The sequence below is a fragment of the Rosa chinensis genome, chromosome 5 (genome assembly GCF_002994745.2).
Source record: "Rosa chinensis cultivar Old Blush chromosome 5, RchiOBHm-V2, whole genome shotgun sequence".
Classification (NCBI taxonomy): Eukaryota; Viridiplantae; Streptophyta; class Magnoliopsida; order Rosales; family Rosaceae; genus Rosa; species Rosa chinensis.
In genome coordinates this window covers 18925712-18944714 of record NC_037092.1, presented here as the reverse complement: position 1 = coordinate 18944714, position 19003 = coordinate 18925712, and the positions used below count along the sequence as shown (strand labels likewise).

Genomic DNA, 19003 nt, shown 5'->3' with positions numbered 1-19003 from the left:
AAAAACATGACTTTGTAGCTTAATTTCAGTTTAAAAAATTCAAGGGTTTTTGTCCATTTACCCCATTTCTAGAGATTTTTTTCCCACTTACCCCATTAAGTTTTTTTAATTCTCTCTTACCCAAAACACTCTAAGGAGGTCTTCCCTTATACCCCACTAAGATTTTTTTTTTAATACCATTTTACCCTCACCTTTATTACTTAGAGAGAGAGAGAAACCATAGGGGACTTCGCCGGAGCCCGGTCACCAGCCGTCGGAATCCGGCCAACTTTAACCGAATTCCGGTCACCGGCCACCGCCCACCGGATTTTTCTAAAAACCTCTATTGCCCCCAATAGACATCTATTTCCCCCCAATAGACGTCTATTGCCCTAATAGGCGTATATTGCCCCCCAATAGACGTATATTGCCTTCCAATAGAAATTTCAGTCTATTGCCCCCCAATAGACATCTATCAGCTATGTATTTCCCCCCAATAGACGTCTATTGCCCTCCAATAGAACTTTCAATCGCCGAAATTAAAACTAATCTCCCTAAATTTAGACAAATAAAACTTTAATTAAAGAAAAAAACGATAAGATTACATAAATTCAAACTTCTATTGCTCCCCAATAGACTTCTATTGTCCCCTAATAGAATATATTTTTTATCTTTCTTTCCTTTCACACTAAAAAAAAAAAAAAAAAAAAACTGACTTGAACACCCATGTCAAAAGCTGGATATTAAATGTCCAGTGGGTAATAATGAGACTAACAATCGATCTTGGAAGGTGGAAACAACCAGGTAATGCAAACTAATTTATATTAGAACACTAGAGAAGTGGCTTTGGCCCCAGACTCACTTAAATAGAACGAAGAAAAAAAAACTTTGATTTAAACCTCACAGGATTGCATCTGGGTTGGATGATTATGGGGTTTTTAAACACCTTTAAGAAAATACAATACTGGTCCATACCACTCCTCCCATAAAAAAAAAAAAAAAAAAAAAAAAAAAAAAAAAAAACAACAACAACAACAACAACAACAAATCATTCATGTCTACAAACTCAAGTCCAGAAATTTGAATTTCTAATAAAACCCAACATAGATGCTAACAGTATACTCCCTACAAAACTAATAAACCCCCAACAAGGAGAACCCAGTAAAATATGAACAAGCTTAGCGATAAAACTAACAACAAGACTTAACTGATAAATCAAATTGATGAAATCCCAGGTCTTGAGGGTCAGCTCCTCCTCGTCGGATGGCTTCGCCTTGCAGAGCATACATACGCCATCGCCGTCGTAGGGCCGTTGGCTAACGTGCACCATGGCCTAGGATACAAGCTTGTACTTTGCCTTACCACCATCAGAATCGCCGGAACGAGAAGTAGAGAACGCCGGGTCGGAGAGACTGATCCCGTTCCAATGACTAAGAACCTCAACTCAGTTATAAAGAGCTTCAAGGAATAGATTTCCGGCGGTGGGGACGAACTCCGATCTATAATCCTTGAGGATGATGACGACGGCTAGTAAGCCAGTACGTCGCCAATCGGAGATTGATGTAGACCCAGTTTATGAAGAGAGAGAGAGAGAGAGAGAGTGGCATGTAATTTATTAATTAAATTGAGGGCAGAATAGTACTTTTATTTTAAATTGTGTTAGTGGGAATAAAAATCTGTTGCTGGGGTAAGTGGGATAACTTTGGCTCATTTTGGGGCTTCTGGTCAAGGACCCAAAATTAAATATTAAAAATTAGCCCACCTCAAATTTCTAAACTTAGTTCATATGTTATTAAACTTAGTCCATATATTATCTTTTTGTTAAAGGTAAAACACATTATGTGCCTTCGTCAAAGTGATTGACGGAGAGGGAATCAAATAATTAGCAATCACCATCAATCAGCATGGATCAAGGACCAATCAGTAGTTAATGTCATCATTGTATTGATATTTCCATTGTAATTCTCTCCCTATATAAAGGGACTATGAAATGAAATGAGTAGACCAATTCCAATCTCAATTTTACTTTAACACGTTATCAGCACGCTCAGAGCCAATAGCCAAGAAATTTCTTTCTGTCTAAAAAAAAAAAAAAACCAAAACCCTAAGAAGAAAAAGTATTTCTTATTTTTTGCCGCTACCAAAAAAAAAAAATCTCTCTCCAGAAGCAGATCGACCTCCCTTGCAGTCGATCGGCCTCTATCCCAGCTGCTCTCACCAAGTAGCACCTCTGCCTTGCACGCACAGCCCACCTGAATAGCACGGAGCATCGATCCCAGCAGTACGCCTCAGACGCATAGCCCCGCCCACCCGCGCCTGCACAGCCTCGATCTCGATCTCGTCGCTGCTGCCTCTGCCCAGCGCGCTCCCTCCTGCCTCGGCCCCGTGGTTCGATCACCCCTCCAGCCTCTGCCCAGATCCCAGCAGCCCCAATCACCGGTCACCTGCTGCTGCACCCAGAAGAAGACGCATCTGCAAACAAGTATAAGACGCGAAAAAAAAAAATAAAAAAAAACAGAGAGAAAAAGAGCCAGTGGTGATCTGGCCCAAAGTAAAGAGCCAGCCCAAAAGGAAAAAGAAAGCCCTGCGGCCCAGACACAAAAAAAAAAAAAAAAACTTGACCCGGGCCAAAGTAAAGATCCGGCACGAAAGAAACAAAAAGCAGGCCTCTGCGGCCCAGCCAAGAAAAATAACAGAAAACAAAGAAAAGCAAAGAAAAAAAAAACAACAAGGTTTTGTGACCCCTGCAACTCTGCAAGAGGAAGCAGCCCAGTTTTTCTCAAGCTTAAAAACATTGCTACGCACGCCTGCATCAACACGCGCGTGCGCTAGGATTGTTTTATTTTCTCGAAACCAAGTATGTTCTCTTTTATTTTTTTTCATACTATGGTATATTTAATTGTTTATAATTAGAACTTTTGAGCATGTTTAGTTAGATAATATTGATTTATTTTTAAAGCAAGTCTTGTTATTTTATATACATTTTAGTATTCGTCGAAATTTGAGCATGCTATATTATTGCTTATTTTATATGTTATATATATTCATGGAATCTACAGCATGTGAATTTTATTTATGTTTACTATCTTTAAGCATGATTTATATTTTATTCTATTATATATTATTTATGAAATTTTGAGCATGCCATGTACTTTATTTTTATATATGCTATGTTTTATTTATTATTACATGTGTTATGCTTAATTTTAGAATGCAACATATATATTCCATTTTAGAATCCATGATAATGAAAATTCATGCGCATTATACACACAACATTACCGTGATAAAGTATTTTCACATAGCATCGAAAAAAATGTGACCATTACGAATCTTGGTCTTGAAATCTAATTCACATTTTTGGAAAATAATTTATGTAGATGTCTTTATGACTGCGTAATTTATATCTTCCCTCTTGTTTATGTAGATGGCTGATCCAACTCGACCTGAATTTGACATTTTGGACTCAGACGGACTTGAGTACCACCGTTGGGTTTCTGATGTAGAAACTGCCTTTGTGGCAAAAGACTATACTGCCACCATTACCGACCCCAAAGATGATAAACTATCTAATAAGATGAAAGCAAATGACTTAATATTTCTGAGGCAGCATATTGATACTAGCCTATGCTGGGAATACCTACAGCTGAAGACACCCAAAGAATTGTGGAATGCCCTTAAGGGACGTTTTGGGAATATTCATGAAACTTTACTCCCAGAACTGACCGTTCAGTGGAATGAAATTCGCGTACTTGACTACAAAAGGGTAAATGACATCAACAAAGACATGTTGAGCCTCAAGGCACGTCCCAATTTCTGTGGAAGGAAACTCACAGAAAATGATATGATCCAAATGACTCTTTCCATTTTTCCTGCTTCAGCACTTATACTAGCGAACCAGTATACGTTGGAGTATAACAACAAAAGAATCACTATCTTCAATAAGCTAATCAACCTACTGCAAGTGGCTGAGAGGCATAATGAGGTTCTCTTGAACAATAATGCCAAGCCCACTGGGACAAAGAAAATTTTCGAGGCTAATTATGGAAAAATGAAAGGTGGAAAGAACTCCAATGTAAAGGGGTTTAGACGTACTGATCCTTACCCACGTGGCAACAACACACCATGTGGCAAGGGACATGGGGGGTCGTGGTATGGGCCGTGGAGGCCCTCCCAATGTATGGAGCAGAGATGGTGGTGCTGGTCATAGTGGTCATGGAAACAAGGTGCAAAGGGCACCTAAGAACCCTTCAGTCAAACAGGAAAGAGTAAGCAATAAACCATGCTATAGGTGTGGAGTCATTGGGCATTGGTACAAGAACTGCCAAGCAAGCAACATAGTTGCAGCCACTTACAAGAGGTATAGGGAGTCTAAAGAACAAGAGGCTCACTATATGGAAGAAGGATGTCATGACCCAGATGTCAACCTCATAATTGCAGACTTCAATGGCAACACGGAACTTGCTCAGTCAATGAATGGACTAGATTTTGACCGATCTGCTTTATCTATTTATTTTCCAAAGACAGATGTGAAGGCATAATGCCTCATTTTTAATTAGACTATTATTTGGTCTTAAAGAATGGTTTGATGAATTAGATTTCTGAACAAAGACCTTGATTTGATTATCGTTGGCTTATTAATAAATTTTGAATTTTATTATGAAGGACTGAATTTATTCAAATTTATTTACTACACATATTTACATGGTTCAAAATTGCACTATAAAGATGTAAAGCAATACATCTAGAGAAAAAATTATTAGAATGAAAAGATTATCATTCTACTAAAATAGAAATACTCTAAAGAATATGAGATATATTTAAAGTCACAGACGCTCTATATGCACCAAGAGCTAATCGAACCTTGTTAAAGTTTTAAAGATATTCGTGCCAACGGTTATCATGTAAAAACATACTGTGAGAATGGACTTGAATACATTTATATTACCTCTAATAAATGTGGAAGGAAATGCATTTTAGAGAAACTTATGAGTCGATCTAGTGGACTATACCAAACTACGATTCAGATCATTGAATCTTATGTTGTCACCAACAATGAAATGTGGGACACTGACTCATACAGGCTTTGGCATGACCGCATAGGGCACCCCGGTCGTGACATGATGATCCGTATTTTAAAGACCTCATATGGACATCCCTTCTTTCGAGTGAAAAATAAAATGGGACAAAAATCCGTCACACTGCAAGGTGTCGGTCCTAGTACTGCTTAAATGCAGTCATTGCCTTCTGAAGTACCAGAAGCACTACCTCCCTCCCATTATGCCTCATTGACTATTTCAAAGGCAAATCACTCGTTTTGTAAAGCCTGCTCTTTTGCAAAAACAGGATCGAGACCTTCCTATGCTAAAGATACAAAACAAAACATTCCATTCTTACAAAGAATAAAAAGAGATATTTGTGGACCTATCCATCCAGAATGCGGACCATTCAAGTACTTTATGGTTTTGGTGGATGCTTCGACACACTGGTCACATGTCGCTTTATTGTCCACAAGAAATGCTGCAAAACTCCTAGCACAGATTATACATTTAAGGGCTCACCACCCTAATCACCCTATCAAGTCTATAAGGCTTGATAACGCTGGAGAGTTTACATCAAAAGCATTTGATGATTATTGCATGTCTATTGGGATCGATGTAGAGCATCCTGTACCCCATGTGCATACACAAAATGGTTTCGCAAAAGCCACCATCAAAAGGCTACAGATGGTGGCTAGGGCATTGGTTATGCGCACCAACCTGCCTATATCTGCATGGGGTTATGCAATATTGCACGCAGCTTTACTTATTCGTTTTAGACCCACTACTGGCCAACCATTTTCTGCGTACCAGTTGGTAACTGGATATAAGCCTGACATTTCACACCTACGCATATTTGGTTGCGCAGTATATGTGCCTATTGCGCCCCCACAGCGCACCAAAATGGGTCTTCAAAGACGATTAAGTATTTATGTTGGATATGAATCCCCAACAATTATCCGCTATTTGGAACTCTTGACAGACGATCTCTCTACCGCTAGATTTGCGGATTGTCACTTTGATGAGACAGTCTTCCCATCATTAGGGGGAGATAGGAAAAAGGATTTTCCAAGGGAACGACAGGAATTGTCGTGATTTGTTCCCACTCTGTCTCATTTTGATCCCCGCACTTCACAAAGTGAAAGTGAAGTGAAAAGAATAATCGATCTTCAGAAGTAGCAGATTCGATGCCTGATGCGTTTACTAATATCGTAAAAGTGATGAGATCACATATACCAGCTGCAAATGTGCCTGCAAGGTTAGAAGTCCCCAACAAGGGGCACGGTGCCTTAGATAGAGGCACTGCAACCACACTTAGTGGAGGTGTTGTTGAGGCCGTGACTCCCTAAAGGAAGTGGGGGAGGCCACTTGGTTCGATTGACACTCACCCAAGGAAGAAGAGGGCGAGTAAGGCACAAACCAATCATCAATATATAGAATCCCTCTCATGAGATTGTCTCTGATTATAGTTATGTCCATGAATCAATACTGGAGGACGCTCCGATGTTTAAAATGATTCCAGAGAACAAAGAAATCTCAAAGGATTATGAGAGTGCGTATGCGTTGATAGAAAGATCTTCCATACACATTGATGATATATACTGTTGCTCAAGGAATCATAGAGCACGATGATATCGAACCACGCTCTGTTGCAAAATGTCAACAAAGAGCAGATTGGCCAAAATAGAAAGAAGCAATCCAGGCAGAATTAGATTCTCTGACAAAGAGACAGGTATTTGGTCCGGTAGTGCTAACCCCACCAAGTGTAAAGCCTGTAGGACATAAATGGGTCTTTGTCATAAAGCGTAATGAGAAGAATGAAGTCCTGAGATATAAGGCTCGCCTTGTGGAGCAAGGTTTCTCACAACGCCCTGGAATTGACTACGAGGAGACTTACTCTCCCGTAATGGACGTTATAACGTTCCGCTATTTAGTTAGCTTGGTAGTTTCCGAAGGACTGGAAATGCAGCTCATGGATGTGGTTATTGCATATCTCTATGGGGATCTAGATTCAGAGATATATATGAAAGTGCCTGATGGCCTTACATTACCCAAGTCAAGTGACTCTAAACCACGGAGTGCGTTTGCAATTAAGTTGAAACGCTCACTTTATAGATTGAAACAATCCGGATGGATGTGGTATACCTATCTAAGTGACTACTTGATTGGGAAGGTATATAAGAACGATGAAGTATGCCCCTGCGTATTCATAAAGAAAACAAGTTCCGGATTTACAATTGTAGTTGTATATGTCAATGATATGAACATAATAGGTACTCTTGATGAAATAAGAGAAACCGCGAGCTACTTGAAATCCGAATTTGAGATAAAGGATCTTGGGAAAACTCGATTCTGTCTAGACCTTGAACTAGAACACCGAGGTTGTGGAATATTAATCCACCAGTCTGCGTATGTCCAAAAGTCAGGCGATTTAACATGGACAAAGCGCATCCTGCTAGCACTCCCATGATCGGTCGAAGTTTGGATGCAAGAAAAGATCCATTTCATCCAAAGGAAGATGACGAAGAGGTGTTACGAGCTGAAATTCCCTATTTAAGTGCAATAGGCGCATTATTGTACTTAGCCCAATGTACTCGACCAGACATTGCATTCTCAGTGAACTTGTTAGCTAGATTTAGCTCAGCGGCAACGCAGCGTCACTGGAATGGTATCAAGAACATTTTCCGATACCTAAAAGGAACCATTGACTTGGGACTGTTCTTTCCCTAAAGAGAGACAAGAGGGACCGCAGATGGAACTGCAATCCCTGAAGGAAATGTTGATGGCGAAAACGCCACTCACTACACAAAAACTCCAAATGACGTTTTAGTCGGTTTTGCTGATGCTGGGTACCTCTCTGACCCACATAAAGGTCGTTCCCAAACTGGTTATGTATTTACCATTGGGAACACATCGATATCTTGGAGATCAACCAAGCAAACCCTTGTGGCTACCTCCCCGAACCACTCAGAAATCATTGCCCTACATGAGGCGGTTCGTGAGTGTATATGGTTAAGAGCTATCATTACACATATTCGAGGGACTAGTGGTTTGAGTTCTACCACTGAAGAACCTACTTGCATTTATGAAGATAATGTAGCTTGCATCAAATAGATGAAGCTAGAATATATCAAGGGTGATAATACAAAACACATATCTCCAAAGTTTTCCTACAATCAGCAACAACAGACCCTCCTCAAGATTCAAGTGAATCAAGTAAGGTATGAGGAGAATGTAGCAGATTTGTTCATCAAATCATTGCCTAGTGCAACATTTGAGAAACATGTGAAAAGCATAGGAATGCGAAGACTTTCCAAGCTCCCTTGATTAATGTAAAGATCAGGGGGAGGTGTAGACGTCAGGGAGAGTCTAACACACACATGTCATCCTCAAATGTAAAAGGTGCGTTATGCTCTTTTCCTTCGACCAAGGTGTATTTTTTGTCCCACAGGGTTTCTATTGTTACTTGGCAAGGTTTTTAGTGAGGCAACAACTCATGCACCATTTCATCTTTGACTTGGCACAAGGGGGAGTGTTAAAGGAAAAACACATTATGTGTCTTCGTCAAAGTGATTGACGGAGAGGGAATCAAGTAATTAGCAATCACCATCAATCAACATGGATCAAGGACCAATTAGTAGTTAATGTCATCATTGTAATTGATATTTCCGTTGTAATTCTCTCCCTATATAAAGGGACTATGAAATGAAATGAGTAGACCAATTCCAATCTCAATTTTACTTTAACACTTTTTTCTTTTTTGGTAAGATGTATATTATTTCTTTTCTTAAAGTTTTTTATTTTATTTTATTTTCTGTTCTGCTTTAAGAGACATAGTCACATAAAAAGCTCACTTTTTTTAGTAAATTAGGTCAATGTTTTTCTCTTTTTTTCTCTCGTTGTTTCTCCTAAATCAATCAGCTCCAGATGAAAAGTTGTGGTTCTTCTACCGACTGCTGTTTTCCCTCTTCACTCTTTAGGTACAAGTTTATCCTCTATTCATCTTGGGTATATGATCTTTTGCAGCTCTTCAGCTTTTAATTAATATGTTTTTTTAATTTTAGTTCACAATTGCTTAATCAAATCCATTTGAGTCCCATCGCACTGTTGCTACTTTAGTAATATACTAATTTAGCTTGCTGACTTTGTTTGAACATATCAAAAGAATGACTTTTTAGTTGATAACATGATTGTCCACAATGAAAAAGAGTTGGCCGAGAATTATGATACAGAGTCAGTAATTAAAGATTCTGCTTCTATTCAAGAGCGTAGGGTGCAATTTGAGTAGGTATGTTATTTTGTCTTATACTTTTATATCAAACTTCTATCAAACGTTATAATGTTAATTTTTTTTTAATTAGCTAGCTATTTGATTGTTTGATATGTGTTTAATTTAAGATGTGGTTTGTAAAACTTAAAAAAAAAAAATTACTAAACATTTTTTCACCCCACTGCATTTTAGAATCCTAACTCCGCCATTGATAAAGACTAATTTATAACCGTCTTAGTGACTACGTACTTGATTGGGAAGGGATATATCAATAACGAAATATGCCCATGCGTGTTTATTAAAATGACAAGTTCCGGATTTGCAATTGTAACAGTTTATGTTGATGACATGAACCTAATTGGAACTCTAGAGGAGTTAAAGGAAATTGCTAAATATTTGAAATCCGAATTTGAGATGAAAAATCTTAGGAAAACACGATTTTGTCTCAGATTAGAACTCGAGCACCGTAGTGATGAGATTTTGATCCATCAGTCAACATATACTAAGAAATTACTAAGGCGCTTTAATGAAGATAAAGCAAAGCCTGTGAGTACTCCCATGATTGGCCGTAGTCTTGAGCCCGAAAAAGATCCATTTCGTCCAAATGATAAGGACGAAAACTTGTTATAGGCCGAAGTGCCCTACCTAAGTGCAATAGGCGCATTATTATACTTAGCTCAATGCACAAGACCGAACATCTCATTTGCAGTGAACTTGTTAGCTAAACATAGCTCTGCGCCAACAGGCCGCCATTGGACTAGTGTAAGGACAATCTTTCGATACTTAAAGGGTACGATTGATATAAGCTTATTTTATCCCTACAGAGAGAAAAGAAATGACGGAAGTTTGGGATTGGACCCCATAAGGCAAAACGCCGCTGTCTATGATATAGCCGCCAGCCATGTCACTGCCGCCCATGGTGGCCGACGTCCTCCTCCTCCCCTTCATCAAAATGACAGTGATGTTTTGATGGGTTTTGCTGATGCAGGGTACCTCTCTGACCCTCACAAATGTCACTCCCAAACGGGTTATGTCTTTACCATGGGAAGCACTGCGATATCTTGGAAGTCTACAAAACAGACCATTGTTGCTACTTCCTCGAATCATGCAGAGATTATTGCTCTACATGAAGCTGTGCATGAATGCATATGGCTAAGGTTTGTAATTAGACATATTCGAGAAACTTGTGGTTTGAAGTCTACCACAGATGAACCTACATGCATTTATGAGGATAATGTAGCATGCGTTGAACAAATGAAGTTAGGTTTCATCAAGGGCGACAACACCAAGCATATATCGCCCAATTTCTTTTATAATCAGCAATAACAGTCATTTCTAAAGATTGAGGTGAATTAAATCCGATCAGAGGATAATGTAGCAGACTTATTTACTAAGTCGTTACCTAATGTTATGAGTCATTTTATTTACAATTGAAACACAGCGTTTTGTTTAATTGGTGTGCACCGTTTAGTCCTTGTGCTTGGAGTATGTTAGGTAGGGGTCATCACTGGTTGGTCGACACGTGTCCTAAACAGTTCTATATCTACTAGCTTTCTTGTAGAACAGATCTATGAATGAAAATCTGCATTTCTATTTTCTTAGTTTTCTCTAGAATTTCTCTCTGTTTCTTTTCACAATGTCATACCATTGGTTGGATCCCGGGGATCCTAACAATTGGTATCAGAGCCCATCGATTGGGCCGATGGGGCAAGGGCCACCGGAGCCGTCTGTTGAGGCGACGCAATATCGGGTTTCACCTGGTTTTGCTCCAACTAGAACGGCGGTGTTGGACGGTAGTTATGCTCAAACTATTGGTACATACACTGGTTTCTCTCTCTATTCGCATTCGTATACACCACAGATTCCACCACAGCAATACTACCCACCATCACCGCCATCACAATCATTCACCCAAAATCCTCAATTTCACACTCAGATTAGTAGTATGGTCGATTCTACCCACTCCTTTTCCCCAATCCATTCTCATATGACCCATTCCGTTTATTCACTACCACAAACCCCTAATCACCTCTTTTACACCACTTCTCAGCCTCTGCAACATCTGAGAAATTTCCATTCACCATGTCAACATCCTCCAACTCCAGGTGAGGTCTATCACCATTACCCACCTACCCAGCCTTATTGCATCCCCACAAACTAGTTTGTTCCTCCACCTTCCACTCATGAGCAACCACGTCCTATTTCAGATCTAAAGCAAGTGGAAACTAACCTTCAGATTCGTCCAATTCCAATGGAACCTGACCGGGTTCGTGATTGGGATGTCCTAATTGTTGATTCAGACTACTCCCCTTTCACAACTGAGACTACGGTCAAACTTAAGGGGGCTGAGAAACCACCGTCACCACCACGAGGCTCCGGCGAATTACAAGTTCACAAAGAACACACAGATGCTAAGCTCTGTGAGTTGCAAAAATATTTGAAGAGTTCGATGGATACCTTCATATCTGAATTCAAGGAAGAGCTACGGTTGTTAAGGGGTTCGTCGAAATCTCCGGCGAGCCGAGTTGATACTCCACTGAAGCTTGGCTCTCCACCGTCATCAACACCCAAATTAATTCCAGCTACAACAGCGTCTTCGTCATCACTTAGCCCTGCGGCCCACTACACTCCCACATAAGCCCCTAATGGTTCATCTTTGCCTTCGTCAATCGACTTCGACGGCGACAGCGACTCTGAAACCAAAGAGAGTATTGCTCCGAATCTGAACACCAATGAAGAATACGCTTGCCGGTATGAGGATCTGAAGGTAGACAAACACTCAGGTTCTTATTCGTCCTCGGAGGATGATGACGACATCGTAGTTTTGGCAGCCAACTCCAAGAATCAAAATTTGGAATTCTTTGAAGCTAAAATCAAGGTAAAAGAGTTATTTGATTCTGTTGCATTGGCAGCTCTTCTGAAAGTAGCAACAATCAGTGCCGCTGTATTAGATGGTAAAAAAATGGAGAATCAAGTACCACCACTTGTCCCTTATGTTATTCGTCAGATGCATGCTAATTTTGTTAACCCTAATTTTCAGCCGATTTCATCAGTGCTAATCAACTTTGCCTTACCTAAGTGTTGTAGGTATGAAAAGGATATTGGTATAGGTTCTGTGGTGAATGTTTTTAATGCATTGTGTGTAAGGCTTAAGCATTACATTGAGGGTTCAAAGAAGATTAGCTACCACGTACTGCAACTATGCTTCTTTGGATTTGATAAGAAGGTTCGTGATAAAGGTAGTACTCTCTTAACAGATGAACTTTTTATGGAGTACTTTGAAGGGACAATGGCATCAGTGATTAGTCTTAGAAATGGATGCTTCGATTTCCACAATGATCATGGGCGTGTCTCTAGTGGCATTGAATGTAATAGTTTCGTGATTAGTAAAATTGATGGACACGTAGTTGTTCTTTACTGGAACATGGATGAAGAAGATGATATGGAAGAGATTGGATTGACCTCCATGAAGATTAAATTTAGAAGTTCTTTCAAGCTTGAGTTGTGGGATTCTTGTGATGTAATTACACTCAACTCCTCAGCACTGCAAATGTGGTTAGTTGGTTATCCAGATACGGTAAGCGAAGAAGCAAATTCAGTTCTTGGGTAGCCAGAAAAAGGTTCAAGGTGTGAAAAAATCTGCCACAGAAGCTCCGGGTGTTGATGTTGTTAGGCATTTCTTGACAAAGAGTGTTGATGGCACTGCTCTGATGGACGCTATTTTGGGTGCAATGTATGCTCAATCAAAGGCTTATGGTCATGATACTGTTATGGTTGGAAGGATGGCAAGGGAGGATCCAAAGGGGAATCTTCTGCAGTGGTGGTTTGAGAAGTTGAAGAGTGCAATTGTTCAGCTTGGTGATGTAACAAATGGGTTGTTTGCCTTGTTGGCTGTCAAAGAAGTATATCATGGTACTGCCGTAATGTTTGATGTTGCACATGTCATCAATTTTGACTTTTCAAAAATCATAGATGATTATGTTCACAAGATCGGTCCTACTGGTATGGTAGTAGAGTTGATAAAGGAATCAAAGCAGGAGGTTCCTAATTGGCTTATTCATTATGCTCAACAATCATTGTACTATAGTGGAGACCAAAGCCAAAGTTATATATGTCGCTTGAAGCACAGAATGGAGTTCCCTTGCATGCCACATAATGAGATAGCTATCTTTTCTATTTGGATCATTACGGCATTGCCAGGTTTCAAAGAAGGTGCGATACTATTTTTGCTTGAATTGATTACGATTTGGATAACATATACAGTTGGCGACAAATTCTTGGGAATAGTGGCAAACATTGATACGTCCTGCTCATGTAATCAAATCTTTGAAGCTGCTCTTGAGCATCTTGTTTTAGCCAGCAGGGCTATGGTGGCAAATGGCCAGGAAGTGGAGGTAAACTCTGTTGACAGCAAAAGTGGAGACACATACTTACCCTTGTCCGGGTATGATGAGGCTGCTTTTGGGCTACAAGTTAGTGGCTTTGATTAGGCTTAGTGTGAGCGAAGCCGAGCATTGCCGAGGCTTGGTGCCTAGTGAATATTTTATTTTATTTTTACTTTTTACTTTTACTTTTTACTTTTTCATTGTATGCTTTTAAGTTATTCTAGCGCCAATTACCTCGGTTAGGTCCAACACCTAATCCCCGAGGTACGATAATCAAGGTTTTAATACTTCCCTTACTTGACAACGATTCGTACGCTTGCGAGAGTTTATGTACCAAGTCAATGGCGCCGTTGCCAGGGATTAGGGTCTACGGATCTTAATCCCTTGGTAATTGGCATTTTGGGTCACTCTTAGCATACTTCTATTTTTATTTTTATTTTTATCTCTTGTTTCTTTGTTTAGTTGTTATTTTTTTTATTTTGATTTTTCATTTCTTTGGTTAGTGTAGTCAAATTTAGTACTACTTGTGTTTAATTTCTCTTCACCCCTCCAATTACTTGTCAATTTTTTGTGAGTTGAATTGGTGCTTATCTTGCTTATATTTTTGTCATTGAGATACTTGATTTCTTATTGGTTTTCCGTAGGTATATGAGCGACACTCTACTACCTATCAATTTGAGAAGTGGTCGTGCTTTGCAAAGACTACCTAGAGGAAGACCAACAAGGAGAGTTAGGAGACCAAGACATCGCTCACAAGCACCTTCTAGGTCTCCTATTCGAGTAGTAGATATGGCCAACGAGCGTCAAGAACTACAAGATGAGGAGGAGATTCCATTGAGCCATTATTCATGTCCTAGCATTGTAAATGCTCCATCTTGCATTGTGCTTCCTTCGACAAATGCCAACTTTGAGGTCAAGCCTAACATGTTATCTATTCTACCTACTTTCCATGGCATGGCTAGTGAGAGGCCCTATGATCATATAATTGAGTTTGATGCCATATGTTCCACTATGCACTTGGGAGGATTAACCTTGGAGGGTTTGAAGCTTCGATTATTCCCATTTTCTTTGAAAGATCAAGCACGCACATGGTTTCATAAGCTCAAGCCAAGATCCATTCTCTCTTGGGCCGATATGCAAAAGGTCTTCTTGAATGCTTATTATCCACATCATCGGACTACTTATATGCGGGATAGCTTGACCAAGTTCTTTCAAGAGGATAATGAGACTTGTTATGATGCATGGGAGCGCTTTAAGGATATTGAGTTAGGTTGCCCTCATCATGGACTCACCAAGTGGCTTCTTTGTGAATCTTTCTACAATGGGTTGATTATTGATGATAGAAGGAGATTGGACAATGCATCGGGTGGAAATTTTCTTAAGAAAGGTCCTAATGCCGCGTGGGATATTTGTGAGGAAGTGGCTACCCAATCCGGTCAATGGGATAATCATCAAAGGAGAAGAGGAGGTAGAGATGACCACACCATATCTAGAGGTCGAGATTCACATGCATATGGTACTAGAGGCCGTGATGATCCTATGGAGTCTAGAGGCCAAGTTGATAAGGAGCCTCGTGGTAGAGGTTTATATGATGTTTCTCATATTTCTAGAGATGATGGAGTTATGAGTTCTAAACTTGAGAGGCTCGAAACAAAGATTGACAAGAAATTTGAGATACTTCTTCAAGCTCAAAAGGGTAGTGGTTCGTCTTCTTCACATGTCAAGAGTGTTACTTCTTCACATCTTTGCTTGATTTGTGAGTCCCCTAATCATTCTACTCATGATTGTCACTTGGCTTCACAATTTCCGGAATTTGTTGAGGAGCAAGTTAGAGTTATTAATTCTTATCAAAAGCCACCAAGAAATGATCCTTATTCTACTACATATAATCCGGGTTGGCGTGACCACCCAAATTTCTCATGGAAAGATGATGGAGGGTCCTCTAATGCACACCAAGGTGGTTCTCATTCATATGGAGCGAATCAAGGCCTTAATTCTTCATCTTTTGGTCCTCACGGTCATGGAAACACACAATTTAGTGGACAAAATCATTATGGGCAGCAAGCATCTAGTTACAATTCTCAAGGCCAAGGGCCATCTTTTGGTGCTACACATGCTTATGGAGGAGCCCCACATGATACTCAAGGGTTTGGTCAAAGTTCTCAATCATTTGGAGGTGCCAATCCTACACAAAATACTCCTCCCGGATTTCAAAATAGGCAAGCACCACAACCGGAACCAAAGAAGTCTCATATGGATGATATATTGGCCACCCTAGCTCAAAGTCATACTTCTCTTACACAAAGCCAAGCAAAGACCGATCAAACTCTTAGTATTCTCGCTCAAGGTCAAAGTTCACTTGCACAATGTGTGGGAAAGTTGGAGGTTCAATTGGGTCAAATGGCAAAAGAGCTTGGAGCACGTCCACAAGGAGCCCTACCTTCACAACCGGAGCCAAATCCAAGAGGAAAAGTCCATGAATGCAATGCCGTCACCACTTTACGTTCGGGAAAGGTATATGATAATCATGTATACATGCCCTCATCTTCTAGTTTCCATTCAAATCCTTTATTTGTGCATGATGATGATTTGCACTCATATGGGGCCAAGAGAGAAGAAAATGTACCTCTTGGCCATGTTGTTGATGATCAATTGCATACACATCATGATTCTTTTTATTATAAGGAGGATGAGCCCAGAAGGGAAGAAAATGTACCTTCTGGTAAATATGGAGTGGGTGATGTGACTTTGAATGCAAAAGGAAGAAACAAGGGGGTGGATAAGGTAGCCGGACGGGAAGAAAATGTACCTTCCGAATGAGCTATTCTTGATAGTGGTTATGGTTTCTTGTCATTTGAGAATGATACGAGAAAATATGGTTTGATTGATAGTGGCAAGGAAAGAGCTCTATTGAGAAAGAACACTTCTAGGGATGAGGATATCTCGGCCTCAAGATTAGATGGTGAGGCCATGAAGGCTAGGGACCCATCTAAGGCCGATGACACCTTTAGGAAGGTTCTTGATGACATTAGACCCACTCATGATTTTGAGCCGTCTACTTCTACAGAAAAAGAGGGGAGAAATAAGGAGGACGACCTACATGTGCATGGTAGCTCTAGGGATAGGAGTGGTCCGGTCTACTCATCACTAGGCGAGGCCTTGAGGGCTAAGAACCCTAGTGGGACCGTGACTACCCTTAAGGGCACCACCGGGAGCCTCACCTTTGATCCACCTCTTGATTTGAGTATACCGGAGCCTCAACTTCCTTACCCTAATGTGCCAAGAAAGGAAAATGTGAAGAAGGGTGGGAAAAAGAAGAAATTTGGCTTGATGTCCGAAGTGCATGGTATTTTGAAGAAGGTCAATGTCAATATACCTTTAATTGAGCTCATTCGATAAATGCTGGTTTATGCAAAATTTCTAAAGGACTTGTGCACCCATAAGAGGAAGATAAAGAATGATGAGCGGTTTGAAATTTGTGAGGAGGTTAGTGCTATCTTGCAAAGACGGATTCCCCCAAAACTCAAGGATCTGGGGAGCTTCAATATCTCTTGCACTATTGGAGAGAAAGTCTTTGATAGAGCTTTGATGGACCTTGGTTCAAGTGTTAACATTATTTCTTTTGAGACTTTTCGGAAACTTGACCTTGGGCCTATTAAAGCCACTCCTATATATTTGCAACTTGCGGACCGGAGCATCATTAGAGCCATGGGTGTTGTTGAAGATGTATTGATCAAAGTTGACAAGTTCTACTTACCGGCGGATTTGGTGGTATTAGATATGGATGATGAGCCTCATTGTGACAAGGACATACCTATCATTCTTGGTAGACCTTTTATGGCGACTGCGGGGATAAAAATTAATGTTCAAAACGGCACTATCAAAATGAAGGTATTGGGCGAAAAAGTATTACTCAAGAGGCTTGAACCCATTTACCCTCCGGATGTGGTAAAAAGTGTGTTTTCTATTAACTTGGTCAAGGGCAATGAAGCAAAGAGAGATAGAATTTTTGGCCCATTGAACCAAGTCCCACACTACAACCAAGAGCCATTAGTTTCTAATTCTCTCCTTGCCAAGTGTTTGCAATTTCTACTCTTGATGAGATAAATGTGAATGAGGATCTAGCATTGAGTGAGGAGCAAAAGAATCAAATCAAGACAATAAAGGAGATTTGTGGGTTGAAAAAGAAGAAGAAGGATATCTTGAGTGGAACACTCCGGTGAACCTCAAATTTCTTGCACCATCTTGTGGAGGTTCTAGTTCAACTAAGGCCTGTGTGGGTGGTGGTGGAAAGAAAGAGCCACCTTGAAGAGACCAAGTTTCATAGACCGGCTTGGGGTCTTTAAAAACAAGCGCTTCTAGGGAGGCAACCCTAGGTGGTTTTGAAATTTACTTGTTCATTTTGCATTAATAAGGCTATTTAGCCAACTTTTTGGGAGGATGGGAGGTGTATGGAGTTGAAAGTGTGAAGAAAGAATGAATGTGATAGAGAGCAGTTTCTGTCCAGAAATTTCAGTTCATTTTGGGTAACTAAAGTTTCCCATTTACATGTTATTCTGAGCTGAATTTTTCTGTAGACATTCCACTGTGTGTCTACTGTCTTGTGCCAAAATTTCAGCCCCTTTGAGTCTCTGGAACTCCACTTATTCAATGGTCAATGCATGAAGGTCAGAACAGAGACAGCTACTATAGAGTGACTTTGAGAAGCTACACCCTCTCAATATACAGCAATTTGGAGCTAAAATTTTTCAGAGATCTATCTTCACATGTCTTATATATGCTGGTAAAAAAAAAATTAATTTGAACCTTCCTAGCTTCAGATATAGTGTTCCAAGTGACAGAGGTCAGAAACAGGGCACAGCAAAAACTGCAGAACATAACAGTGAGTTTGGAGGCCAACGATTTTTGACTCAGAATTTATATTTCAGTGAAATTTTACCATCAGGTAGCCTTATGAGTCTAGTTTCATATTCCGTTGGTTTCACCCTCTTTGCACCTCTGAAGCTTCAGATATTACAGTATTGGTGACTGAGGGTCAGCAGCAGACTTCATTACAAGTTGGCAGATTTGATCAGCTATAGTTTTCATCTCAATTGGAGATAGGTGGATCACTTTATATGGATAGAAATCTCTCTGAGTCTACTTTCCAATTCAAGGTGTCTCACTTACTTATCACTTTTTGAGTATGAGATATGGGCATTAAAATACGGAAGGGTCATTGCTGGAAATTTTCTGCACTCACTAGTTTTTGTTCACTTGGGTCGGTTGGACTTCTTACACTTCAATTCTTCAATGGAGGTTATTATCGGCAGCTGTGAGTTATGTTGGAG

At 40.1% G+C, this 19003-nt stretch overlaps 1 protein-coding gene and 1 pseudogene across 1 annotated transcript; one reads left to right on the top strand and one right to left on the bottom strand.

Moving 5' to 3' along the window:
• Positions 1–14849: 14849 nt before the first annotated feature.
• LOC112168516 lies at positions 14850–14962 on the bottom strand (annotated as a pseudogene).
• A 2110-nt stretch (positions 14963–17072) lies between these two features.
• Positions 17073–17780, top strand: LOC112203350. The gene has a single exon (XM_024344332.1). The coding sequence runs from the start codon at positions 17073–17075 to the stop codon at positions 17778–17780; it is 708 nt and encodes a 235-aa protein (XP_024200100.1).
• Positions 17781–19003: the final 1223 nt, after the last annotated feature.

Bases quoted from the DNA above. Each gene is read 5' to 3' on its own strand.
- LOC112203350 (XM_024344332.1), top strand. From the start codon at position 17,073: ATGCTGGTTTATGCAAAATTTCTAAAGGACTTGTGCACCCATAAGAGG.